General features: G+C 47.7%; 1 protein-coding gene across 1 annotated transcript; it reads right to left on the reverse strand.

The window, feature by feature from the left end:
• Positions 1–1933: 1933 nt before the first annotated feature.
• On the reverse strand, positions 1934–26141 carry epha2b (eph receptor A2 b). Its single transcript, XM_062541650.1, has 17 exons — positions 25998–26141; positions 25342–25409; positions 23306–23957; positions 13534–13689; positions 13054–13386; positions 12173–12300; positions 11821–12004; positions 11452–11548; positions 10482–10534; positions 10227–10352; positions 9017–9202; positions 8672–8733; positions 7868–8077; positions 7577–7726; positions 7102–7295; positions 6417–6572; positions 1934–4706 (listed from the first exon to the last, which is right to left on the reverse strand). Exons 1-17 carry the CDS (start codon positions 26077–26079, stop codon positions 4598–4600), a joined length of 2946 nt encoding a protein of 981 aa, XP_062397634.1. The 5' UTR covers positions 26080–26141; the 3' UTR covers positions 1934–4597.
• Between the last annotated feature and the right edge of the window lie 1182 nt (positions 26142–27323).

Genomic DNA, 27323 nt, shown 5'->3' on the forward strand with positions numbered 1-27323 from the left:
CCCCCTAAAAGTTCCCACAACTTTTCCTCAACTCTTTCCCTCGTAATCACTCAACAAGGCAGATTGAGGGGGGGAAAAGAAGATGGGGGAACACGCGAAACAAGATGAAGAGAGACAGAGAGAGAGAGAGTGTAATAAAAAACGGCTTGCCAGCCATACAGAAAGAACAGAGCAAGAGGCCCGAGAGAGAGAGGAGAGGGAGGACGACCGACCAATATAGACGCAAATTGGAGGATGTGTTTTTTCGGTCAAGAACCAATCTCTAAAATTAGCCGCGATTGCAAATTCCAAAATGAGTCCTGCCTGTAAGGGCGCAGATGAAAACGAGAGCTGTGGAAAGGAAAAGGACAGAGTGGAAAGAGAGAGGATAAAGTCATACATGAACAGTAGCATGATCTCTTTTTTTTTACAATGGAAGTCTTTTTTTCCCCTTTACAGAAAGGAGGCGTTTTTAAAAAGCCACTAGAAAGAGGAAAACCTAAAAATTGAAAGCCACAGGCCCCACACAGAAGAATCCACAGAGAAAGCAAAACCATGTGTACGACATGAAGGGATTCGACACAAGCCACTGAGGGCTTCAGCCAGAGGATAGATGGGATACAAGCCTACGCAAGAGCAGACACACACAGTCACACAGCCACACACATACACAAACACACACGTACACACACACACACACACACACATACGCATACGCAGATGAAAAAACAAAATGGTTTGCTAATACTTGAATTGATAGGTAGGGACCAAAACGCCTTTGTTGACATGAGACCACATATAAAGGCATCAAACAACAAAACACCAGTTGGATCTTTTTTTTAAATAAAAAAAAAAAAAAACATTCAGGGCTTTCATTTTCGAAGAATGGGCACTGCTGGACCACATGACACACACCAACAGGCAGTGGACGGAAAATCTCAACACTTTCTCGGTTTTGGGGCTGGTGGCCACACTAAACAAATGCCCTTTCTAAGCTCCATTACATCACCCAGGCTTAGCGGGGGACAAAGGAGAGACCTAGAGCCACAGATGGACCCACAGAGACACAATGCTATGACTTTGTAGGCCCAGCAGTCATTTTCCTGGTTCCCAAGCTCTCTCTGACGCCCTCTTACCTGATTGTCTTCCTTGATGTTGCTTCTTTTGTTTACCAGACTACTGCCTGCCAGGTTGATCCAAGCGCCCAAATATTTGCATTTCTTTTTTTTTTTTTCAAACCTTGTATTTCCCATCTTATCTAAAGAATGCATTAGGCGCTTGTGCAACATGCAATGCTCAGCCGGCAACCAGCTGATAATAGGCGCCAGACAAAGCAGCCGTCCCTTTTCAAGTTCAATCGAAATGAAAAGAGCAGAGCGCGATCCTCACGCAAGGATTCTCTCGCCACGCAGGCCGTCCTGAGCGTTTGGAGGTCAACCTCCAATAAGCATTAGCAAAACGTTTTGTCCTCAAATACAGTTGACCTTTAGTCGGAGTAATTATTTTAATTAATGTATTACGCAGATAGGCCCCGGTAGGCACCGGAAGGCCCTGAGGCCTCGCGGTCTGCTGCGCGCATGTATTTATGTTTCACTTAAACTGATCCAGGGCTTTAGAGCAGAGACTTACGACACAATGCTGAAAGCCATTACCCAGAGGAGTCGAGTTAAGAAGTTAAATAAACAGACTGTCATTGTGCGACACAAGCTAATCAGGCAAAAAGCATGGACCAGAAGACCAGGCAGGCAATACAAATGGCTACAATACTCCATGGCCATGTCATTTCACTTATTATATGGAATGTTTGCTTTATGTACTATAGGTGTACTGTATGCCTGGCTGAGTCAACTAAGTAGTGTGCTTGAGGACTACAGTACAATGACAAAGCTGCATGGGTTAATATGTGTTTTCCTTTCTGTGGAAAAGATCCATATCTTATACACTTCTCTAGATGATCAATATTTTTTATTAAAGGTTCAGGTATATGACAGTACACAAAAAATATGCTATATTTACAAATTTTATATTAACAATATGCTACATTTTCTTTTTTCCATTCACTAAAAAAGGGACGAGAAACTCAAAGCAGTAATATTTAGGCTACAAAGACTTTATTGTGATTGAAAAAAAAGAAATTCAATTACAAATAAATCCCAACTCAGTGTAACTATGACAATAAATAAAAGAATAAAATAAATAGGCTATTAAATTAAGTACAAAACAATTGGCCAAATAATGTGTCATTTTTTTTCCTTTGAGAGAGCCAAATTGTTTGTAAAAGCATTGAGATCTTGTTGTGTGGGAAAACTCTTTGCAATTAGGGAAAAAAACATAGCAAAGAGAAATTGTATAAAACATGAAATAAAAGGTAGACAGAGTCAACAAACTACACTTTTTATATTTCCCTTTGTCACAGTGGAGGCAACCACTGCAAAAAACACTACACATCAATGGCCCAGTCCCAAAACAAGCTCACTCGTTAGGCATCAGCTTCAAGACAATCATAATGAGGACCGTGAAGAACAAATTATTATATTCATATATAAGGAAAAAAAATGAAGTAGTTAAAAATAATCTGTATTTAAACATTCACCAATGTTTAAAAATATATCCAAATGAAATCCACAGTAAGAGCCTCCTTGGCTTTCATGGTTAAATGAAAGGCTGAAATAGATGGAGACAGATGAGGTGAGCTGAGCTCTGAGGTGAGCAGACAGATGTCCTGGGAAGATCCTCAGTGACTGCCCAGACAGTCAAAGGCCTAATGTCACCCAGGGTCAGAGAGCGTATTATGTCCTCTCCCCTTTTCCATACAGCATGTGGTGTGGATTTTTTTTTTTCTTTTTTCTTTTTCAGTCATTTGTCTATAGACGGGTTTGTGGTGAACAGAATGAAGAGAAGCCCAAGGAATGGTTAACATGTACAAGAAAAGCACATAGTGTTTTCACCCCCACATAAGAAGACATCTGGCATCTCCAGTCACATAATCAATTTGGCACTGCTAATCTACAATAATCTGCAAGATCATCAAAGAAGTTGATTATGTGCTGACGTACAGTACAATGGACAAACCAACAGCCCATCAACTGGATGTCTACTGGCAATTTACATTTCTTTGCTGTTTGACAAACGAACGCTTTGGACTCGTCCCGGGAGCCTGCCAGCGCTTGGAGCCTTGCCTGCACTTAGCGCAAGCCTTGTGTACTCGACGCAGCAATCACCACTGCCCTGTCACTGCAGGCTTTTCCCCTTTTTCCAATTAGAGATCGGCAACATTCCATTCGGCACCAACTGGAGCTTCCCATTCCATTTTCTTTCTTTCCCTCTCTCTCTCTCTCTCTCTCTCTCGGTCTCCCCCCTCTCTACGGTTCCGTTTTTAAATGTCATCCCCTTCATTAGGAGAGACAAGGCTACAGCAGGATACCAAACCTGCCATTTCAACTGTGACCATCCGGCCGCCTCAGAATTGTTGCCTTCTGTGAGTGTGCATGTGTGTGAGAGTGTATGTGTGTGTATGTGTGTGTGTGTGTGTGTATGTGAGTGTTTTCTTTTTCCTTGTAAGTGCTATTTTTTCCCTATTCTGGGTTGTCTGTGGCCTCCCCTCTAAGCGCTCTCCAAGTTCCTCAGGCGCTTCATGGCTACAACATAAACGCTGGCCCAGGCCCCCACGACTGTTGATGGCTGGTGCTGAGGCTCTCCACTGCAAATTTCAAAGTAAGGCCACAAAGTCATCCTCTAAAGCCAGTGCCCTCGACAGAGACGTCACTCAACATGCCCTGGCAGGTCACCCAAGAATACCCTTGGAACGAGCAATGATTCAACAAGAATTTCCCAGCTTATACAAATTTCCACGCTCGTCACTTCTCCCGAAGGGACTTTCATCTTCAGAAGAATTGAGGTGCTTTTTTATATTCGGAATTACTTCAAAGCTTCAAATGAAATCCCATTTCCATTTACACCATTCAATAGCCCTCCCTTTAAATAACGGCGAGATCAAGCCCTTAGGAAAGTCGATTTTTAAAAGTCGTGCCCTTTGGTGAATGGGGCCCCTCTAGAGTTAACAGACGTTGCAATGCCAACAAAGAATCACCATCCATATGCCCGCTTGGGTTTCCCAGATCCTGCACCCGCAGCAGAATAGAAACATTAACATCTAATCTGATGATTACACTTCTTCCAAGAGAAGCATGCATGTAAGAAGACCAAACAAAACTTAGAATGTTTTAAAAAAAATAGAATATCAAAAAATATATATCTTTTATACATGGTCCAATGTATAGCTTCCATAGCTTTCTTCTCCCATTTCCCACCGTTGCTCTTCTCCATTCGTTGATATCAAGTCTATCAAATGTGCGGCATGTCACACCGCCAGGAGTCCATCACAGGCTGGCTGGGGGGGTGGGGTAGGTTTGGGGTTTTGGGGGGGGTCCACCCCAGTAAGGAGCTGTCCCTGCAGCTCAGGGTGGGGGGGGTGGTGGTGGTGGTGATGGGGTGGGTAGTGTGGAGATCAGTCAGTCAGTCAGTGCCTGGGGGCCTGGGCTTTCAGAGGCTTCACTGGGCATCAGAGGGTGTGTGTATGCTCGCGCGCGTGTGAGTGAGTGTGTCAGGGGCGTCTGCCTCACACCGCAAACACACTCAGGGTGCTGGTCTGGTCCTTCAGGCCCAGGATGCTGTATGCGATCCGCTTCAGGTGCCCGGGTAGCCGGACGCCGATGTTCCGTATGTCCCTGTGAAGGAGAACACGGAGAGAGAGAGAGAGGGGGGTTGAGTGGGGGGCCAGAGCAATGAATCTCAGCCCTGGCTGCAACAAGACGAGAGTTTTCCACCCAGAGGCTGAAAGACCAAAAAAAAAAAAACGGAAAAGGGTGTTTTTTTGAGCAAAGCCACGCACGCATGCAACGCGGACGGATCCAGTTGCCTAATTACATCTTTAATTAGGGTCTTAATGACTTAACAAGGATCTTCCATCGCTGCCATGAACCAGGCCCCTGGCAGGCAAGGAAAGTGGGAGCCTTGTAAATAGTTGCTGGTCTTTTTAAGAGTACTACCAGATGACAACAGATGGAACATACGGCCATAAAGTCAAACAAAACACACAGAAAAATATAACAAAAACACATCAAAGGGATTTATTTCGTGTTCTGTCCCCTCCCTGCACATAGTTTACCCAGCTTCCAGAGCTAAAAGCGAACATGGGAAGAGAGCCAGGGGTCAGTGTGGTCATAACTCTGCTCCAGCCTCCCCGCTTTCCCAAAAAGCTGTGCCTCTTCTCTGCAGGTCCCCTCCTGAACTCTCACCCCGCTAAGGCTAAAGATGGGACGGATCCCCCGACGCCCCCCCATTCCCGTCCGGAAAACGAAATCTCCAAATCTCGGCATCCCTCCGCAGCCATCTAATCTCCCTCTTTTTGTCTGAGCTGGGTCCTTCTCTTTCCCTTTGCCTTCCTTCCCTCCCTCCCTCCCTCTCTCCCTCTCTCTTCACCTCCTCTCCTCTTCTCTCTGCATCCCTTCCTTCTCCCCACGGAGGGCAGAGAAAAGCCACACAGCCCTGTGTGTCCCAGGCCGGAGCTGAAATGGCGGTTTCTGGCTGCAGCCAGGCAGCCCTGCGCTGGACCAGTGCTGCGGGCACTTGGGAGGGATACGAGCGATGGAGGGAGGAAGGGAGGGATGGATGGAAGAAAGGAGGGAGGGAGGGAGGCTGGCCGCAAGCCGCCACCACTTCACCACCACCACCAGGCCGCTGAGGGGGAAAAAGCCTATTCTTCCCTTCTTCCTCTTTCCCTTTGCCTTCCCTTGTAACTCCAACGACAATGACTCACGGCAATTCAGCTCTTTTATTGGACAATAAAAGTGAGCGGGCACCTTGTTAGACGGCCGAATATTAATTACACCTTATGATATGGCATTATAACCATCCCTGCCAGATTTAGTAAAGTATGCTGGTCTGCGGCCCAGACTGGTAATCCTTGTAACCGACACACATATTCGGGTCATTAAATTACTGGCTTTTGGGGATGAAATATGGAAAACACGCTTCAATATGTTTCAGAATTAAGGCCAAAATACTAAGCTGCCTAAAAATATGATCTTGTGCTACCTCATCAACTGCGCCACTGTTTATAGTTTCGGTTCTCGGCCGACGTTGGGCGGGTTGGGCTGCCTTCCTATGCCAGCGGTGGTGTGTGTGCAATCTGTGTGAACCAAGGAGGAGAGGGATGGTGTGTGTGTTTGTATGTGTGTGAGTGTGTGTAGTCTGTGTGAACGGAGAAAAGGGATGGTGTGTGTGTGTGTGTGTGTGTGTGTGTGTGTGTGTGTATGAGTGTGTGTATGGAAGAGAGAGATGGTGTGTGTAAGTGTGTGTGTAGTCGGTGTGAATGGAGGAGAGGGACGGTGTGTGTGTGTGTGTATGTGTGTGTGTGTGTGTGAGTGTGTACTCACTCGCTCTTCATCTGCAGCACCTGCTCCATGGACACGACGCCGGCGCAGGAGAAGTTCTCGCTGTACTGGCTCATCTTGATGGACTCCAGCCACTCCGACACAGACCTGAACGGAGACCCGTCAGAACCGCTGGTGCTGGGGAGCCGGATGGACACTCTGATGGGACACAAAGGCCAAAGACAATCAGGCATCTACATCAGAAAGACATCTACATACAGACACACTCACACACACACACACACACACACACACACACACACACACACACACACACACACACACACACACACACACACACACACACACACACACACACACACACACACACACACACACATACTGTAGATAGATACTATTTACATATAACCATTGTTGCAGCTACTTTTTAAGGAAAACCTGTTGGTGCGGTTTCCTCAACTGATAAGAGATGAGAGTGTGGCAGTTTTGCCTGCCCCCCCAACTCCCTTTGTTTTCCCCACGGCACGCAAATACGCTGATAAAGATCAAACTAAATCGCTGACGCTCTGCTCTGCAGTATGCCGTCGTGCATGTCCCAACACCTCCCCGGCATACCAAACGGATGCCACCTGGCAACCGAACGAAACCTCAGGCATCTCTGGATTTTCTCACACTTTCTTTGCCATCGTGTGCCGAGTGAGCACCGGCGCCGAGGCGAAAGTCTTACCGGGGATCGAAGTCGGCGATGGCCTTTAGGGACTCGGGGCTCTTGAGCAGCTTGTCCAGGATGCTGACGATGTCGGGGAAGCGGGGTCTCTTGGAGCGGTCCTGCTGCCAGCACTGCAGCATCAGCTGGTACACCGCCGACGGGCAGTCCATGGGCGCGGGCAGGCGGAAGGCCTCGTTTATGGCTTTCATCACCTGACAGACAAACAAACAAACAAACAAACAAACAACTCATCAGAACAGTGGCTTTCGTGTCCAGATGTTTCGCTTGAGTCCTTCTGCCTTCTTCCACTTGCATTCCGACGTGCTCATGTTCTATGCGTGACTATATTTAGGAGAACTTTTCCAACCGCGACATGAAACAACAGCAAAAAAAAACGCTCCTTCCCTTTTCCCTGTGCTTTGCCCTTCCCTGGTCGGTCCACCCACGCATAGCGTTACATTTCGTTGCATCAGACGGAACTCTGGTGGCCTACCTCGTGGTTGCTCATATCCCAGTACGGCCGCTCGCCGAAGGCCATCACCTCCCACATGACGATGCCAAAGCTCCACACGTCGCTGGCCGAGGTAAACTTCCTGTAGGCGATGGCCTCAGGAGCCGTCCAGCGGATTGGGATCTTGCCTCCCTGTTGTGGTGAACACACAGACAAAAGGTCAGTGGACAATGAAAGGGCATTCGTTCACGCTCCCCACATCGAAAATAATAGTCGGACGATGAAATTACACATGCTTTGAAACGGGGAGCTGGAAATAGGTCTGAAACTCACGCTGGTGGTGTAGGTTCCCTCAGGGTCATCCTCCAGCACGCGGGACAGGCCGAAGTCGGACACCTTACACTCCATGTTGCAGTTGACCAGGATGTTGCGGGCAGCCAGGTCCCTGTGCACATAGCTCATGTCGGACAGGTACTTCATCCCTGCTGCTATCCCTCGAAGCATTCCAACCAGCTGGAAGGAGGTCATCTCCCCATCATGATCCTGGAAAGAAAAGACAGAAAAAAAATATTAAAATACATTTCTAAGATAGACAGTCCCGGTCCTTGATTATGATTGGCTGAATTGCATTCCAGTAAAATCCAACACAAACCTTGATCACATTTCGCTCTATATTACTGCACAACCATAACTTGATTCAAATGAAATGCAAATATAATTCTTTATCTATGAATAAATTGTTACATTTCTTGTTGCTGTGCCTTCATTTTATGAAATCTATAGCAACCATTTTAGAAAGCATTAACTGCGATCATTGATGCACTTACTGTATTACGCTCATTGATGCACTTATTGTGGTTTTTAATTTGTTGTTAGAATTTCTCTTAAAAGCTTAAATGTTTTTACCATGTTGTAAGTCGCTTTGTTTTAAAAGCGTCAACCAAATGTAATGTAAAACAGTCACTTAAAAGTCCATAGGTTACACTGATTACAGCTGAACAATGCCCCTTAGCTGGTCTATATAAGTATCTATAAGTATATATTCCTAGACATTTTCCTGTGTAATCTACCATTGTGAGAGGTTGAAGCTGAGGTCACAGCTGCACCGGTAATGTTTGAGACAGGTGCATGACTCACCTTTAGGTATTTGTCCAGGGCCCCATTCTCCATGTACTCAGTCACGATCATGGCATGTTTGACTGAAATGAGCAAATAAAGCCAAATGAATGATAGAAAAACAAAAATACTGCCAGAACTACTCTCGAAGCATTACAAAAATGCTCACAAAATATACAAACACTGGAGCTAAGAGAGAGCAAGAGAGAGAGAGAGAGAGAGAGAGAGAGAGAGCAAGAGAGAGAGAGTCCAGGAGAGAGAGAGAGAAAGCAAGAGAGAGAGAGAGAGAGAGAGCAAGAGGGAGAGACAGAGAGCGAGAGAGAGAGGGACAAAGAGAGAGAGAGAGAGAGAGAGAGAGGTACTCACACTTGGTGACCACCCCCTCCAGGCGGATGATGTTCTGGTGGGTGAACTGGCCCATGATGCTGGCCTCGCTCAGGAAGTCCTGCCTCTGCTTCTCCGTGTAGCCCGGCTTCAGCGTCTTCACGGCCACCGCCGCCTCCTTGCGCCCGGGCGCCTTCAGGATGCCGCGGTACACCTCCCCAAACTCCCCTACAGCGAAGCACAGCAGGATAGGGGCATGAGATAAACAGACACATCGGATCACACCGCGCCACTCTTGACTCAGTGTGTTTGAACTGCAGCGCTTTATAGGGGCCGGGAAATAAACTGTGAACCAGATGCTCTGCAGATAATCAAGGCTTGCAGGGAGGCACAGGGCACAGAGGATGAGGGTGTGAAGACAGGCGAGCATAAACAAGAACACATGGCACGGCCTCGGCACACCTTAAGGTCAGGTGATCAATCAGGAGGGTTAACTGGACACTGCTGGTCAATGGCTTGTCTGGAGAGGGGGGAGGGGGAATGTTGTAGTGTTTGAGTAAGTGTGTGCTTTTAACTGTGTGTGTGTGTGTGTGTGTGTGTGTGTGTGTGTGTGTGTGTTTGTGTGTGTATCTGAGTGTGTTGGGGGGAGGGGGGTTAGTTATGGGAATCAGCTGTCTCGCCCTGGCGAGGATTGTGGCGGGCCGTGGGAAATCCTGTGGGGGTGGACAGAGGGTAAAGGTGACCCTTGCACCATAATCCACCCTGCCACAGGTCAGCGACCGCCGACCAATGAGGTACATCCTCTCAAAAAACCCAGCTTACTGTTTCAATTAAGTCGTTGTTTATTTAATAAAGGGGTGCAACGTCTTATTTTGGATTCAATTAGCAGGAGTGGAAAACAAACATGACGGGGAGGAGAAATGGGAGCGCCGGGAGGGTTACGCAAACAGACGCGATCAGGCCGAAGTGTCTTTTTTTTTTCTGGAAAACAAATGTTCTCTTGGGGGAACAACTTGCCACTCTGAAATATGTCCAAACATGTAGTGCAAGAATCCCCAATGTGCAGATTCTGATCTGAGCTGTGTTTCGACTGTCACTCCAGGCAGTGAGCTGTGCCTCTCATGTAACTCCAAATAAATAATGCCTTCACATGTTGAGAAGGGGGGAAACCACCCTTCTCGCTCCCTGTGTTTCAACTGTGCCCCCTGAGAGACTGCAGGGTGTTCTTTTCACTCAAGACGAGGCTACTCACCAGCGCCAATGACTTTCTGCTTGGTGACGTGACTGGGGTGGATTTCCTTGGTGAACTTGTGCACGGCCGTGTTGGGGTCCTCGTACGTGTGGGGGTCGACGTACGTCTTCAGAGGTTTCAGTTGTTCTGGGAAAAAACAGATCCAGTGAGGACAGTGAGTCAAACGGACATCAAGTCGAAGTCAAGAAGAAGGGCCACAGCAGTAACGTGGAGGATAACGTGGTTCAGATCAACTCAAATTTTTCAAAGTTTTACCTGGGCTGAAGTAGGTGTCTTCTGGGCCTTGTCTTGTGTGAGACCCTCTTCTCCTGCAGAGGAAAAAAAGAGAAAGATATATACATTTAAAACTTTTAAAAACCTAATTCTGAAAGCCCGGATATATCCCTTTTGGTGAGAAGGGAAACCTCTGTGCCGTTTTTTCCCATGCTGGTGCTGCGAGCGTTCTGTTAATGATTTCTAAGCGCCGATGTTCTCAGAGCGTGGGCTTTGATTTCAAATGAAAAAAGGTGCCTGTGTTTGCCAAGTGGTGACAGGAGGTCGGGTTATCACCGACAGACAGGGCTGGCGGGTGGGGGGAGGTGGGGGCTGGGTGAGGGTGTGGGGAAGGGGGGGGGGGTCACCTTCACAGAGCCCTCTGCTAATGTCTGAGACTCAAAGAGAACCAGTCGCCTCTTATCTGAAACAATGTGGCCTTCTGATTCGGCCCTTTTCAGACCTGCTACTTGTTAGAGCGCCGGCTTTGAGGAGCCACAGACTCAGAGAGCATTCAGGGGCGATTCTTTCCTCCCCACTGGAGAGAAACAGACACAGATACAAGGGGCCTGAAAGCAGCTAAATTGGAGAGAGAAAGAGGCAAGAGAGGGGGAGTGAGGAGAGGAGCAGTGATGAATGCAGAAGAAGATGTCCTTTTGGATCATTTGCTATGGAGAGAAAAGAAAGAAAGAAAAGAAAAAGAGAGGAGGGACCGTTAAAGAAGGGAGTGGATGGGGAGGAGACAAAGTAAGTATTGAGGGGGAGACAAAGGACTGGGACTGGGGAGGGGGTAGAGAGAGAGAGAGAGAGAGAGTGTGTGTGTGTGTGTGTGTGTGTGTGTGTGTGTGTGTGTGTGTGTTTATGTGTGTGTGTGTGTGTGTGTGTGTGTGTGTGTGTGTGTGTGTGTGTGTGTGTGTGTGTGTGTGTGTGTGTGTGTGTGTGTGTGTGTGTGTGAGTGTGAGTGTGTACTGACCGTTTGCGTACGAGCAGGACCACCACGACGATAAGCAGCATGGCGCCTCCCCCCACCGCTGCAGCCAGAATCACTGAGGTGTTGCCCTGGTTTGGAGCTGAGGGGACGAAACAAGGAGAAGAATTAGGAAAGAGAATTAAACACAAAAAACACATTCACACACACTCACTGTACTGCAACAGGACCACTCAGCTCTGAAGTATGAAGTCATTTTCTCACACACACACACACACACACACACAGACACAAACACAGACACACACATACACACACACACACACACACTCTCGCTCTCTCTCTCTGCCCCACACAGTCAACCCCAGACACACACACACACATCAGAGATGTCCCACTCCCTCCCACTCTTACTCTCTGCCATGGTGGTGAACTCGTGCTCCATGACGTCGGTCCCGGGGGTGCCGTCGGCGTTGAGCGCCTGGACCCTGAAGAGATACGCGGTGGCCGGAGCCAGGTCGGCGATCTGCACCGAGGTGTTCTCCAGGATCAGCACGGTGTACGTGGTGCCAGACGAGAAGGTCTCGCCCTCGCCATCCTGACAGGGAGAGAGAGAGCGAACGCGACAGGACGGGGACGTTAGCCAACAAAAGCAAACACAACGCTGAGGCGATTGAGAGCGGGGAGTCCGCCTCTCGGTGCTGAAAAAATGACCGGTCAGTGATTTGTGTCGAGCGGAGTTAAGAAGACTGTGTCCTGCTCTAACCTTCTTGCGGTACATCAGCTGGTAGCGGTTGCGGGCGGCCATTTTGCCGCGGCGGGACACGGTCCAGGACAGGGACAGGCTACTGGGGCTGCGCTCGTCCAGCTGCATGGTCGTCACCTTCAGAGGATCTGTGGAGGAGGAGGCCGGAGGTCGGAGGTCACCACACAAGATTAGAAACAGCATTAAAACACCCTCAGTCCACCGCCAAGTATACTACTATGCAAACATGGGTGTAGCTTCACATGTAACAGTTGGGGACATCTCATCTGTCTTTTGGGTGAAAAAAGTGATCTCATCCCAACCACTTTCATGTCGAACTTCTTGTTTCAGTAAGAACTATTAAAGGCACTTCCTGTGGCTCAGCAGTTAGAGTCAGGTGCTAAGAACACAACCTGGTGAACACACATACTGATGAGGAAGCATATCTGCACCACTCTGCATGGTTGGATGCTTTAGATAAAAGCATTTACTAACCAAATCAACCACCAAATGTTATGTAATGTAATGTAATGTAGTACAACATTGTGTTGCATTTTATATAGTGCTTTTCAAAGGCACTCAAAGCACGTTTACTGTAAGAATAGAATAGAATAGAATAGAATAGAATAGAATAGAATAGAATAGAATAGAATATATACTTTTTTGATCCCGTGAGGGAAATTCAGTTCTCTGCATTTAACCCAATTTAACCGAATTAGTGAACACACAGCACACAGTGAACACACAGTGAGGTGAATCACACAACCCAGAGCAGTGAGCTGCCTGCCCAACCAGCGGCGCTCGGGGAGCAGTGAGGGGTTAGGTGCCTTGCTCAAGGGCACTTCAGCCGTGGTGGACTGTAGAGCTGTTTGAAGCGGTGCTGACTGGCTCGGGCTCCTCACCGGTGTCGTGCAGGATGGTGGTGATGGACATGACTGCCCGCTGGGCGCTGAACTGGGACACGCCGCTGCGCGCCTCCACACTGAGCGTGTAGTTCACGCCGGACTCCAGCTGGCCGATCACCACGCTGGTGTCCGCCACGTCGGTCTCGAAGCGGATGTGGTCCTCGCACGGCACGCACGCCGAGGCCAGCTCGTCGCAGACCTCGCACGTCACGCGGTAGGTCAGGTCCGAGCGGCCGCCCGTGTCTTCCGGGGGGTTCCAGGACAGCATCACTTTGCCCACGCCGCCCGAGACTGGTGATGCGGCCAGATCCACAGGTTCAGAGGGCAAGCCTTCAGAATGAGAATAGAATACAACAGAGTATGACAAATCAGACTGTGGATAGGACAACTAGCAGTGAATACAATAGAATAGAAAATAAAACTAAAAACGAGACAGACAAGGGCATTGTGGGTGTTTTTTTTTTTTTGTGTCCTTACCGGAGCAGCCTTCGGACAAGGGGTCTGTGGTGGCACGGTAATACCCATCCACGCAGGGACAGACCAGAGCTCCTGCCTCGGATGGCTGGGTGTTCGCTGGACACGGCTGGCAAGCTTCGTTGGATGCGTCCGCTTTGAAAAAGCCTGGCTGACACTCTGCAAAGGAGACCACACATACGGGAGTTGGCCGGGGAACAGAGGGACAGAGGAGGAAAGAGAAACATACAACAAAGATTGGGCTTTTGAAAGCTCGTGTCAAGTTCATAACAAATGTAGAGGTTCACTAAAGCAACTCCGTTTGAAGTGTCTGTCTCTTTCCCTCCCCCGTGGATAGGGAGTGCTCAAAGTCCACAAAGAGAGAGAGAGAAAAAAAACTAATGCACACACTCCTTACTCTTCTTTCTGTACCATCTCTCTCTCTTCTCTACAAACAAGACCAGTCATCCCACATTCCAGTCAAGCAAGTCAGCACTGCGCACACACACACACACACAAACACACACGCACACACACACACACACACACACACACACACACACACACACACACACACACACACACACACACACACACACACACACACACACACACACACATGCGCACACACACACAAACACACACACACACACACACACACACACATGCGCACACAGACACAGACACACACACACAAACACACACACACCCACACACACACTTCCGAACAAAGAAAGAAGACAGTGAACTAAATAAAACCGAGAGAGAAAGAGCTTAGCTAAAAACTGCATCTACCAGAAGACTAAACAGGTTTCGAGAGAACTCCAACAATGAGTTGTCCCGGCCCACTGTACGGACACAAGACTGTACGGAAGTCAACAGCACGGCCCTGAACAAACACAAGCACTGCCCAACGGAGCCGGCCTCTCTGTATACAGCATGAGTGTTTCTTTGTGACCTTTCTGGATGGACATATATTTTGGACCTCGTCATTCTGTTACATGTTCAGAAAAAAAAACTATAAACAGGAAATATAGTGGAGAAAATGAAAAGGTCTGCCCCTGCATCTGTCCAGAAACATTCCAGCACGCGTTGGTCACGTCCTTCCTCCGTCCACTTCCACCCGCCACCCACCAATCACCACCAGCACCCCCCCCCTTCCTTTAGCACGACCTCTCCACCCCCCCCCCCCACCCCCCCACCCTCCACTGGCTGAGGGAGGTAACCACCGATATCAGCTTGGGCTCGTTAATGCGCTTTATGAACGTCAGATCAAGCGTGAAACTTGATCAAGGCGTCCGGAAAGTGAAAGGTGAACCCGTGCGGCGCGCCTTTGATGAATCACAGAAAATTAATGTGCGTGCGATTGGATGGGGGATGGGGGAGGTGGGGTGAGGAGGGGGGGTTGGGTTGTAGGGGAAGATAAACAATGCGATAAAGCTGTCTGCAAGAGCATGTGAGTAGATAGAGGTAGAAAAGTGCCACAGGCAAATTTGGAAAGATTTCCAATATAACGTGAAAATATGTGAAGAATCAGCGGCGGTTTCAGTGTCAGAAGCCAGGAAAGGAAAAGTCAGAACAAGCCTGGAACAATAGTCAGGGGAGATGAAATTCGCCTCCAGTGAAACCTCTAAACCACCGATTTGAGGAGGGGGGGGGGGGGGGGCACAGTCACTCTTCTAAAACTGATGGAGCATTCATTGAATGACAGGGTCACTTATTTGTTTCAGGTTGGGTTGCCGGAAAGAGAATATTTTGCCAACACAACTGATTATAGAGCAGGAGTCCCTCCACCCACCCCCCCCCCCCCCCCCCCCCCCCCCCCCCCCCCATCCCTGACCAAAGCTTTGTTTCGAGGAGGCCCTTGTTTATGGTTGCAGCGCTTGCCGTAAAACAGGAGAGGCAGGGAGAGGTATACATTACCTAAAAGTATATGAGAAACATGCGCGCTCCGATTTCAAAAGCAAACGTCTTAGCATGAAAAGAATTTGGGCGCAGAGTCGGAGAAACAGGCCTGCATGTTACTCATTCCTCCCTTTCAAGTGGAACCCCGATCGCCTGCTCTAGTGCCAGCTGTTGCGGCTACATTTTTTACTACAACTCATTAACGCGACCTATGCGGACACGAGGGGAAAGGGGCGAGAGACAGAGGGACTTGGGGAGTGGAGACAGAAGTGGGGTCTGGTGGGGCGGGGGGAGATAATGACTCCTGCTGGGGCCAGAGAGAAAAGGAGAAAGCAGAGACAGAGGGAACGCGAGAAAGGAGAGAGAGAGAGAGACAGACAGACAGAGGGGGAGAGAGAGAATTGTTCCATTCACTTCCAAGAGGACTTAACAGCTGCTGCGGTGAGCCTCAATTCATATGCCCACGCATCTACCCAACCTTCCCTGCCACCCCCCCCCCCCCCCTCCTCGCGTAATCCCCGCAAGATTCTTTGGGGTCCCCTCCCTCGCCCCTCAAGCCACATGTGAGGGTCCGTCTCGCATTCAGCCGGGGCCATTCACCCGGGACAACAGGCACACAAGACTCCTCAATTCAGCTTGCCACCAACACTTGTTGGGGAAGGGTGGAGATCCCACATGCCAAGAGAGCACAGGGAACAAGCCTCCTAACAAAAAGAGAGATAAAAGGGGACTAATCAATTTGGAATGGGCGGAGGTGATCATCTTGTAATGGTCTTGGAACTCGATGAAAGAGAAAAAAGCACAAATTGCCCGATTTATTTGATCTCGATCTGATAGTGAACTACCGGGGAATCGATATATCTGCTGATTACAGCTGCCAAACAAAGGAATGTGGCTGACATGTGATGACTGATTAGATGATTTGTGCGTACATGTGCATGTGTATGTGCATATGTGTGTGTGTGTGTGTGTGTGTGAATGTGTGAGTGAGTGTGAGTGTTGCAATCTCCGAAATGTTTGCGAAGCAATGAGGAGCGCGTCAGCTGAGAGAGTGTTGCATCTGTGCAGCCCCGCAGGCCAAAAAGGAATGCGCCTGTGCACTCCGAAGGCTTTGTCTTTGTGCGCCGGACACAACAGGAAGCAGGAACCGCGAGGCTGCCGCTCTGCTTCCTTCCTAGGCCAGCCAATCAAAGCAGGCGAGGAACAAGAGCCAACGAGAGAAACACTGCTGAGGTTGGTTTTAAAGCAAAAGGAAAGAAACGGCCGAAGGGGTTGGGGGGGGGGGGGGTGCAGAGGGAAAGAAAGAAGAAGAAGAAAGGGAAAAAAATGAGGCATATGACTTTTGAGGACCGCTGACATTACCAGCTGAGCGACTTTACAAAAACATCTCCCCGCCAAGTCCTGAAGAGCCGGTCTCCTGCACAGTGTTGAGGGGATTAGGCTCTGAGAGGCCTGGGAGTGCGTGTTTGTTTATTGTGGGGAGCTGAGCAAGATCTCCTGTTCTCCTGTGACCCGCCTGGCCCCCACAGTGGTCGAGTGGGCCTGTCGACAGAAGGGGCGAAGACAGACGAGGGGAGCGGAGCTAATGAGGAGGCCGACGGATAGACAGACGGATGGATGGATGGATGGATGAGTGGACGGATGGATAAAGGCATACATAACGGCTAGACGTGAGGAATCCCTCAAGGACTAAAGAGTGAGTCAGAGGGAGAGAACCGAGGACTGAAATGGAACGGGTGGTGGGTGGAGGGTGGAGGGGAGAGGAAGGGAGGGGTTGCTGGTGTTGGTGTCCTCATAGGCAGAGCGAAAGAAAAACAAGGCCAAGCTAAAGTCATTAGCCTGCGAGCCAGCAGGCAAGAGGTGGCCTCAGGGCCCTGGGCAGCAGTGAGTTAAAGGGCCGGGTCTGTCGGGAGTTGATGGCCAAGCAAAACAAACAGAGCGGCGCAGTGAGTGAGGACAGCAGCCAGGGACTCGTTTCGGAGGGGTGAGAGGTTAACTCCAGAAGTAGTGTCCGTGGAGAGCGCCAGAGAGGGGGGGGAACGCAAATCACATGAGAAAAAGCATCATTTAGAAACACAGATTGCTATCAAGAGCAAAACCTGCCGCTGCAGGAATGGGTCTTAGAAAAAAAAAAACATCCATCAACATGTCTTCTTTGGCCTTTTTTTGTTCTTTTCTTTCCCCTTTGGTCAAAATTGTTGCAGTTTTTTTCTTGTTTCTCTGTCCTCTCTTTCTGCTGACAAGCCTCTTGATGCTTTGTGTGGAGAGTGTGTTTTTTGGGGAGTGCGTGACAGCCTGACAGCCTGTCTGTCTGAGTGAGTGGCCTTGTGGCTATGCTCAACAATGCGTGAGACTGTGGGTGGAGGGGCAGTTGTAACACGATGCCCCTGGGCCAGTATGTGTGTGTGTGTGTGTGTGTGTGTGTGTCTGTAGGAGGGGGGTGATCTAGGTATGGGGACCACGTTAGTCAAAGGGATTACCAGGCCAATAGAACAGCTGTAAGAGAATTACATCTCTGCTTTACAATTCTACTCATCCTTTCATCTAGTCGTTAACGGACGACAATAACTGCCGTAATCCTGGTCTTTTCACACTTTTCTCCTCCTCCTTAAAGACAATAATGCAGATTAAAGTGAGAAAGGGCTGAAAAGAAAAACAAAACAAAAGGATAGGAAGAGGCATTCTATATATTAAGAGAGAAATAGCTAAGAAGCTAATAAGCTCCTCTCATTCGAAGACTCTGTGTATTCCCGAGTCCTGAGTGTTTTCTGCAAAATAATGTGGTTTGTCCAAAAAAAAGAAAACCGTGATATTCATCATCACAAACAACAAGCACGTGCCCTTTTGAGCTTTTCCTGCGCTCCTAGTTTCCCCATATTCAGGTGGTGTTGCAAGTCTGCTTCCGCTCGGAGAGGCCACGTAAACCAATAAACAAAATTCCTTATTATGTGGAAAATGAGTGAGTGAATGAAGGCCAGTGAATGAGCACAACAATGAAAAGCCCTGAGCCGACGAGTTGGAGGGTCACTGAGGATTAGCAGGCCTCCGGTCTGCACCGCCGCTCGTCCTGTGTGTGTGTGTGTGTGTGTGTGTGTGTGTGTGTGTGTGTGTGTGTGTGTGTGACTGTGTGTGTGATAGAATTAGTGTGTGTGTGTGTCTGACACTGCCCCGATACTGGGCAGGAAAGTGCTGACCTCACACACCGGCCTCACAATGCACTCAACACATCCCCTCTCCAGCTCAGGCCCTCCATCATTGGAATGCCACGCACAGGAAATATACCCCCCTCACACACACAGACACACACACACTAACATAGCTCCGTGGACTAAGTCGGCCATAAAACAGGAGCCAGCGCCCCGTGAACAGCATGGCACCGACGACGCAGAAACTATGGCTACGACGGTCAAAACAAATACACATCTACCTATGCAGACACTAACTCACTCACACCCTCAAATTCTGGCAGGGGAAAACATTCTTTCACTCCTCCAAAAGGAGAAGGGGTGAGAGAGAGAGAAAAGGGATTTCTCCACAGACAAACTTAGCCATGCTTGATGTGGGCATCCTCTCTCTCTCTTGGGTGGAAACATTCCGTTAACTCCCATGCCTGAGTCATTTAAGAAAAGATACCGGTGCTCTGGATTTTCCTCCCCTTTGCAAACCGCCCGACTTCCGAGAACCCCAAACCACAAGGTCACGTTAAATTTACACTTAAGGACAAACAAATCTATCCGCCGTCTACTGAATCTCACAAATACTCTAAATATTATGACAAAATTGACTAAAGTGCCGTCTTAAACGCATACTTCAACAAGATTTGTGAGGGAGCAACATGGGCTGGGGGGTGTGGGGGTGTGGGGGGTAAACACAGTGACAGCTCATTGAAAAAAAGTCTTCTGTCTGAGCAGGACAGAGAACAGAGAAAACAATTCAGATGATGGGGGGGGGAAAACGGCTTAAACCGAGTAAATTAGCCCGAAGTAAAGGTGGGAGTAATTATAGGTCACACAAGGTGAAACAACCTTCAGCGCTTAGCATCAGCCGCACATTTAAAACATATTTCCGCAGCACCTCCTTGTTCTCCTCTCTAGCGCGCCCTCCATCAAAGAGGCCCGGGAGCGCTTTAGCCAATGTGGTATCGGAGGCTAGCACTTGTGGTGGAGTTTCAGTGTTGCGCTCGGGGGAGACAAAGCCTTCAAAGCCCGGATCATTCTCTCTGTCGGTACCTCGCTGGCACTCTCCCCACCCGGTAACCTCCAGTGGGCCGCACACAATGGGGAGGATCGGCCCTGCAAATTCACTAAATTGCACAGCGTGAGTTTCTCGGCCCATTCTCACACAGCGGTGTGCTGATTTCTTTATCAAGCTTTCTCTCTCTCCTGCTGTTGAGTCGAGGTCTCACGCCCCCCTACACCCCCCCTCACCTAACACCACTCAGCTGTGTGCCTCCTAAGCTGCTCATCTCCCGAAAGCTCATGCACCCAATCAAGTCAAGCTCAAGGGGGTTGTGTGCGTGGATGCCGGTGAAAGGAAAGTAAAGCTAGTCAAATAACGTGATCAAGGCCTGCAGTGTTAGTCAGCCGCTTGAGACGTGGGGATGAGTGTAAGTGGACTTAATCTGGAGGATTTATCAAGCTGGTCAAAATATATTGTATTTTCAAAATGGACATTTTGAAACGACTGATGTGACCAGTCGTTTGATGACACATGAATAAAGGCCATCGATGTTAAGCATCTATTTATCTCTAATGGCGACCGATGCTGGACAGGGGGGACATTTAGTGTCCAGTTTATTTACTGAACACCAGACAACACTGGGGATGGGGCTCCGTAAGGTTTCGTCCGAGGCCGTGTGAAACTGGATGTTTAAAGTCTCAGTGCGTGTCGCTTCCATGACCCATGCTCCCAGGCCAAAAACAACATCATCAGTAACAAACCCGTCAAAAAAACATTTGAGCGATATCAGCATGAGGAGGACTGGGCAGCCAGCCCCTGTGGGGACCGAGAGGGCCAAAAAGCTGTATCACATTCACTCTCAGCGAGAGAAAAAAAAAAAAGATGGACTGAGAGTGGACAGAGTAGAGTGGCAGAGACTGAGAGAGGGCAAGAGAGAGAGAAAGCGAGAGAGAGAGAGAAAGAGAGAGAAAGAGAAGGCCTACACAAAAGCCAAAAAACAAGCAAAAAAGAAGCAAGTAAGGACGTAATAAGAGCAAGCACAGGAAGAGAGGAGAAAAATCAGGGAGAGGGAACAGCCCGGAGGAAGAAAGACAAAAAAGATGCATGCCTAACCAGCACTTACAGCTCTTGAGCACACACACACCCAAGTCAATTACTACCTAGTCAGTCACTCACCACACACCAGCCTGAACAGTCACCAACAGTTTCTGTTCCAGCCAGTGGGTAGAAAAAGAAACAGGAGATTACAGTAAATCGGGAACGCCTCCATGAGAGGAAAGTGAAGGGGGGAGGGGGGGGGGGAGTCCAGCAGCACCAGTACCCTCCAAAGAACAGCTCTCCCAACTCCCATGTATTTGTGATCAACCCTTTACTGATGCCTGACAAATGGTTGCCCAGCATTTGGTCAGGTTTGGACTGCGCTGCTCTGTGTGTTTTCTGTGTGTCTCTGCTGGCAAAGGGTGTGGGCATGAGGTCGTCTTGCCCAATCACAGCACAGGTCAAGCGAAATGTGCCATTGTGTGGTCAGAGGAGGTATGTGTGCCTTTGTGCCCAGGAAGATTATGAGCAAGGAGGGGCACTTCTTTATAGCTAGGAAAATTGTGTCAGTGTAAACAGTGAGTCAATGCAAGTAGGGACAGAGTGCAGAGTGTGGCTGTGTGTGTGTGTGTGTGTGTGTGTGAGTGTGTGTGTGTGTGTGTGTGTGTGTGTGTGTGTGTGTGTGTGTGTGTATGTGTATGTGTGCGTGGGTGTGTGAGAGAGAGATGGATAGAGAGAGAGAGAGAGGGAGAGAGAGAAAAAGAAAGAGAAAGAGAGATTCTTTATTTTCAGAATTGCAGTGCAAACCAGACAGATCCTGACTGAACACAGTGACTCATCCAGCTGAAGAAACTGGCACACTGTCAGACAAAGATTAAGTGCTTACTGACCCACAGGTAAGGTGAGACAAAACAAACAAACGATTAGATTTATGCGTTTTTATGAAAACATGGGTATACACACGGATTTACCTTTGGCCAATTAGTTCAAGAGGGCTTCCCATGATGTTATAAGGGCGTGGAGATAGGATGCACTAAGTGTTGCACACCTTAATCTATCGCTCTCATGCTGCCCTCTCCTATTTCTCTGACTACATGGCCAACTGATTGATTGATATATGAATGATGGAGGCCAGAGAGAGAGAGAAAGAGGGAGAGAGAGAGAGAGAGAGGGCCCATAGCACTCCCCGTGGGAATTCCTCAGGCCTGTCGTAATCAGGGAGGCTCCTCGGTAAGCTCAGGAGAGGAATGCACCAGAGAGAAGAGAGAAGAGAAGAGAGGAGAAGAGAAGAGAGGAGAGGAGAGGAGAAGAGAGGAGAGGGAGGGCTGCAGAGGAGAGGGAGGGCAAGAGGGACCAATATCTCTGGCTGCAAACACAGTGCTGCATTGTTCTACTACCTTTACATTCCATTCCCCACCTCTTTAAAAATGCCCCTTCCATTTTTTTTCTTCCCTTTCCTCTCTCTAGCTCCCTTTCTCACTCTGTTTGTCTCTCCTTCTCCCTCTTGCCTACTCTGGTTCTCAGCTTTCACAAATATATCCTGCTGAATGTTTGACGTTAGGGTCCACTCCACACAAGGAGAGACGGAACACCATATTTAACCATGTTTCAGTGTTTGTGCAAAACAAGTAAACTGTTCAAGGCCATCTACCTGTGAGGCGAGTGTTGCCAGTGCTCAAGTATAAACTCTTTTTCATTAAACAAGTTTGTATACATTCCCTGCTCATTCAACTTGTCTCGGCAAGATCGCGTGCGGAAAGTAAAGTGCGCTGAAAGTGATGGAGTTTGAAGGGTTCTGTAATGTTGTAACTCCTTACGGGCCCAGGCATGCCTGCACTCTCTCTCTCACACACACATACACACACACTCACACACACACACAGTGAGTCACAAAACACCTGAATGTCAGGCCACTGAACTCAAGCCTACAGAATGCACCGTGAGAAAGAACAAGGTCAGGAAGAAAATGCTACATGCCCAACAGACCCAGGTAATTCCATGTCCTTTCTAGGCATGCAGTGAACACGTCCATGGAAAACTTTTGCTTTGAGTGCAATCATTCGCTACAGTTACACACTTGAGGTATGAGCCTGTTAGTCTTAAAAGAATGCATGAGGACAGAAATTAAGGGGAAAAGTATCCCTGAAATAAGTGACAAGCTTTTCCCTGAATTTTCCCAAGATGGTGGCCCAGAGCAATACAAAGGAGATGAATTCATAAAAAGGTAAAGAGAGTAGAGCTACACTTCATTTCCACACCACTGCCTCTTTCCAAAACAATGCTTCCTATCCACATCTCCACAAGAGATAAGCAGCAGATTCAGCCAGGGAACAAGAAAATGAGAGACTATTATGATATGAGCAGACCTGTCCCTTCCCTTCTTCCTTTCTCTCTATCTTTCCTAACTTCCTAAGCAACCTGTGGCCAAAATCACTGGCCAAAATGACTGACTGACTGAATGACTGACTTTTTTTTTTGTTGTTTATGGCCACAGATTGATGCGGTGACTTGCTCGAGGCTGTTGAAGCATTCCATTCCTTTTCATGGGAGGCAATGTACCCAGGGGGACAGAATTCCTGCTCCATGAGCCATTTAATTCCCATTACAAACAACTCCTGTAACATCCACGGTCGGAGAGACTAGAGAGTGTGTCAGACGGGAAGTTATCTCTTACCTTGGCACGCATCGCCCTCTGGCTCGTATCCCTCGCGGCACTGGCACTGCCCGACGGGTACCACCCACTCGCCTTCCGTCGTGCAGAAGATGAACGGCGGGTTGGCACTCACGGCGTTCTCCACACACTTGCCCGCCACCTTGCGCAGGTTTTGTTTGTCCCCGCCGGCCACGGTCTCGGGGAAGGCTGCCAGGCTCTTGATGGTGGCCGGGCAGATCTTGTAGTAAACCCTGACTGAGAAGAGAGCCAGACAGGCCCCGATGTCCTGGAACGCCAAGTAGAAGCCCTTGCGACTGAGGCCTTCCACCATCCGGGTCTCCGTGTTCATCTTCAGCCCACCCATCTTCGAGATCTCATCGGGGGCGATAGTGGCCACCTTACGGAACTGGCTCTTGCGAAAGTTGGTGCCGATGTCCACGTCGGAGTCGGAGGCGAAGAGGTTGAAGGTCTCCTTGCAGGTGAGCGAGGCGCCGTTGAAGGAGTTGCAGTCCCGCACCACAAAGCGCAGCTCCACGAACACTCGCGAGGCCGCCGGGTGGCGCTGAATGAAGGTGGTGCGGAGCCAGTTGTCCTGGCCAGCGGGTGACTCCACATTACATACAAAGTAGTTGTAGTGCAAAGACCCATTAAAAGCAGTCTGAGCTATTTCCCACTGCAATGGAACAAAAAAGAGCAAAGCACACAGATCATGAATGCCTTACCCTGGTAGATTTGTCTCAAAAGGCTCTCTGACCACACAATTGAACAGGAAGGCAACAATCACCAAGTCATCCATACAGGATTTAGCCTCAAGTAATATCCACAGAGCTTCTTATTTCTCCATGGTCAGCCATGTTTGCTGATATAGTTTGTCTGGACAGTGGGAAACATTTCCCTTTCATTGTGTTCGGCATGCAGCTGCCTTGTGCGGTTCTGGCTATAGATGCTGCCACTGGGCTATTAATTACAGGAGTGTTGCATTGTTTGCTCAGTGTGTGGCATAGGAATGAGAAAATCATGCAACTGGAGAACAAATGCCCCCATAAAAAAAATATACAGGCCATACTGTTTCTGAGTCCTTACACCAGTTGAAAAGGAATTTATACCCTCATTAAAACCCCAGTAGCTCATTAAGACTGTAATTTTTACCAACATGAGGTCCAAACATTGCTGACATGTGTGCTTTTTTTGGACAGGGTGCTTTAAATTAGATCTCCTGAGCAGTTAATGTGTACACTGTACACTGCAGTTGTGCTGCACATGTTAACTTTTAACATAGCCTACCTCATCTCAGTCACCAGGCAATAGGCAACGCTTTTTATTATTATTATTTATTTTAACGAGAAACATTTTAGCTGTGAATTTTAATGTTGTAGCTAAGCTTCACAAAGGGAAACTTGTCTGAACTTGTACCAAACCACCATCACCTTACGGACAGTAATTTGCATTGACATTCCAGATCAGTCAAGTCGAGAAGAAAAAGGGAAAACCTGCTAACTGCAGCCAGGCAAGGCAGGCGCACTAAACTAATTCCCTCTGTTTTCAATGCACCAGGCCTTTCTCGTCCAACTATTCAATGAAAACCATTCCCCAAAAACTTCAGCAACAAAACCCGAGTGTAAAAAGACAGCTCCACTGAAGTGCTTAACTTACATGTCTAAAAAAACACCACATGGTCCTAACTTTAAATGTTAATTACACCCTTACTTATAAAATCCTGAAGACAGGGCTTTAAAACCACACGAGGCCACAAGTATTCTCCACGCAGAAAGCTTGCAGCACTTATCCTTCAAACTTTTTCCTGTCTAACTGCTTAAACGCTGTCTTCAGTAGGATAAAGCCAATCCTGAAACTGTTAAATCCTTTTTTTAATAGAACACATCAAGACATGTGCTCTAAAAATCACCCTGAACAACTAAAAAATATAATTTCGCCCACTCAGGCGTTGACTTCTAAGAACAGCTGATAAAGCAAATAAACAGAATTCTCTTCGAAACTATCCCGAAAAGGTAGATACTCTGTCGAGAGTGACAACGTTTTTTCCCCAAGTTACTCACCCCGTTCTCGTCTGGCCATTTCAACCAGCCCAGCTCGGATCCCGATGCAACCATGTCCAAGAGCACTTCTGTGAAAGACCAGAAAAAAAAAGTTTCAGTTTCATGCGCCTCGAAAGAACCATTTATTTTCTAGTTTCTGGTAGTAGACTACTTGCTCTTAAGTTGTCACATTAAATAAATAGCTTCTATAGCCCGACAGAGATAACATCCAGTAAATTCCTCATTAAACATTGTGATGAGTGAGATTTTTGTACAGAGCAGTTTAAATATACCCTCAAAAGTAGCCTATAAGACTGTTATATGTAGGATAATAAATGCGTAATAATAATATTTAAGGAGAAGACAGTCAATTGTCAAAAAGCTTCACCAATCCAACTTTCAACAGCACAAATTCTGCAATATACCACACCACTCAAACAACACTGAATATTAGTCTAGAATTAGACAAACAGTCCCAAAACGTAAATAGCCTAACATGCTAAATGTAATGCAAGGTGCTTTCAAATTCATTTAAATTGGTGTCAAATGCATGGCTATTAACCTGTCCGAAAAAATGCAACTGCATACTTTTCGTGTTCACCCATACGAGCTACCTGCCTCTGATGTTAAAGGAAGTTGGTTTAGAATAACTTTTAGGTAAATTGTAGGTTACTCACCTTCCTTATTCTGTTGTGAAATAAATATACAGTTAATAAATATGTTAAAAAACAAAATGCACTTAAATCCCCGGTATTCCATTTTATTGAAACGTTTTCTTCCTCTTCGATTCCGACTTTACTCTTGGCAGCCTTCTTCCTCGGTGGTACTGATTTCTGCACTGCTAGTAGTTCGTCTCTCCGAGGACTCATTCAGAAATGCACGGCGTCATGGGCTCCGCCCGTCGGAATTTGTCGAATTCCTTATAGGGAGGAGGTGTGGTTATTGCTATACGGCTGCTATGGTTGCGTGGTTGCCTTGTTGCGACTATACGCCCAATATCAAAGTCTAACCCACCTGTGTGCCAATTACTGGTGAATGTAAGGTAAGTCATTGTTCTAGTTTATGTGTGTAGATAACAACCTGCCAAACGCTGAGGAAAGCTATCCAAAGTCCCTCTCCCTTTCTTTCTCTTTCTTTCTTTCTGTCTTGCTTTCTATGTATCGTCCTATCTTGTAGGCTGTGTCTAGATTTATGCAATGTCTGTGCATCTCATGTTTTTGGCCTCTGTTTTTTGTTTCCAAAACATTTCTCAAAAACATTTGATAGAAGTCTGTAAATTGTAAGCTTGTTTCAGACTTATCCAAAAGACATCCTGGTGGGTGGATGGAGAGTGAACATTTTCAAAAGAAAAAAAAAGACATGAATGTGATAAAGCAAACATTGTTTCCTCCTACAAGGATATTGTGCGGGTGGGAGACGTCGAGTGGGAGGGTGTGCTCCAGGGACCCTCTATGTGGGGTTGAAATTACAACAATGGTATCACCTAGCAACTTGGAGGAATTTTAGAGTCAAGGACTTTCTATGTGAAGATCACCACTTCAGGGACTAAACTGTCACTGGCACAGTGAGAGCTGCCAAACGTGAAAGCAACAGTGAGAGCAACCAAGTTTTTGTGCTCCTGTGAATTAGTGCTTCCAAATTCAACTTGATTCAACTTCATGCGACTTGATTTTTATTCAGTAAAGAGTATATAATTATTCCCAAACAAAAGAGCCAGAGACACAAAGAGAGCGTTTCCCTTCAGTACTTTCATAGAATGATAATAGATTGTGCCGAGTGCATGATCTGAAACATAATGTGAAAACTGTTTTAACCGCCACGTATGTGGATGCCATTGTTGTCAAGGAAACAGCACCTACTTAAAAAAAAAAAGTAAAACAATCATTGCACCAAATGCACACGTTAACTTTTTTGTTTTGTTTTTGCTCCTGTTGTGTCACACCTATGAGGGAGAGTTGGTCGGACTACTGTGGAACTCTATCCAAGTCAAAGTCCCACTCCCA

Source organism: Sardina pilchardus, chromosome 7 (assembly GCF_963854185.1).
Source record: "Sardina pilchardus chromosome 7, fSarPil1.1, whole genome shotgun sequence".
NCBI lineage: Eukaryota > Metazoa > Chordata > Actinopteri > Clupeiformes > Clupeidae > Sardina > Sardina pilchardus.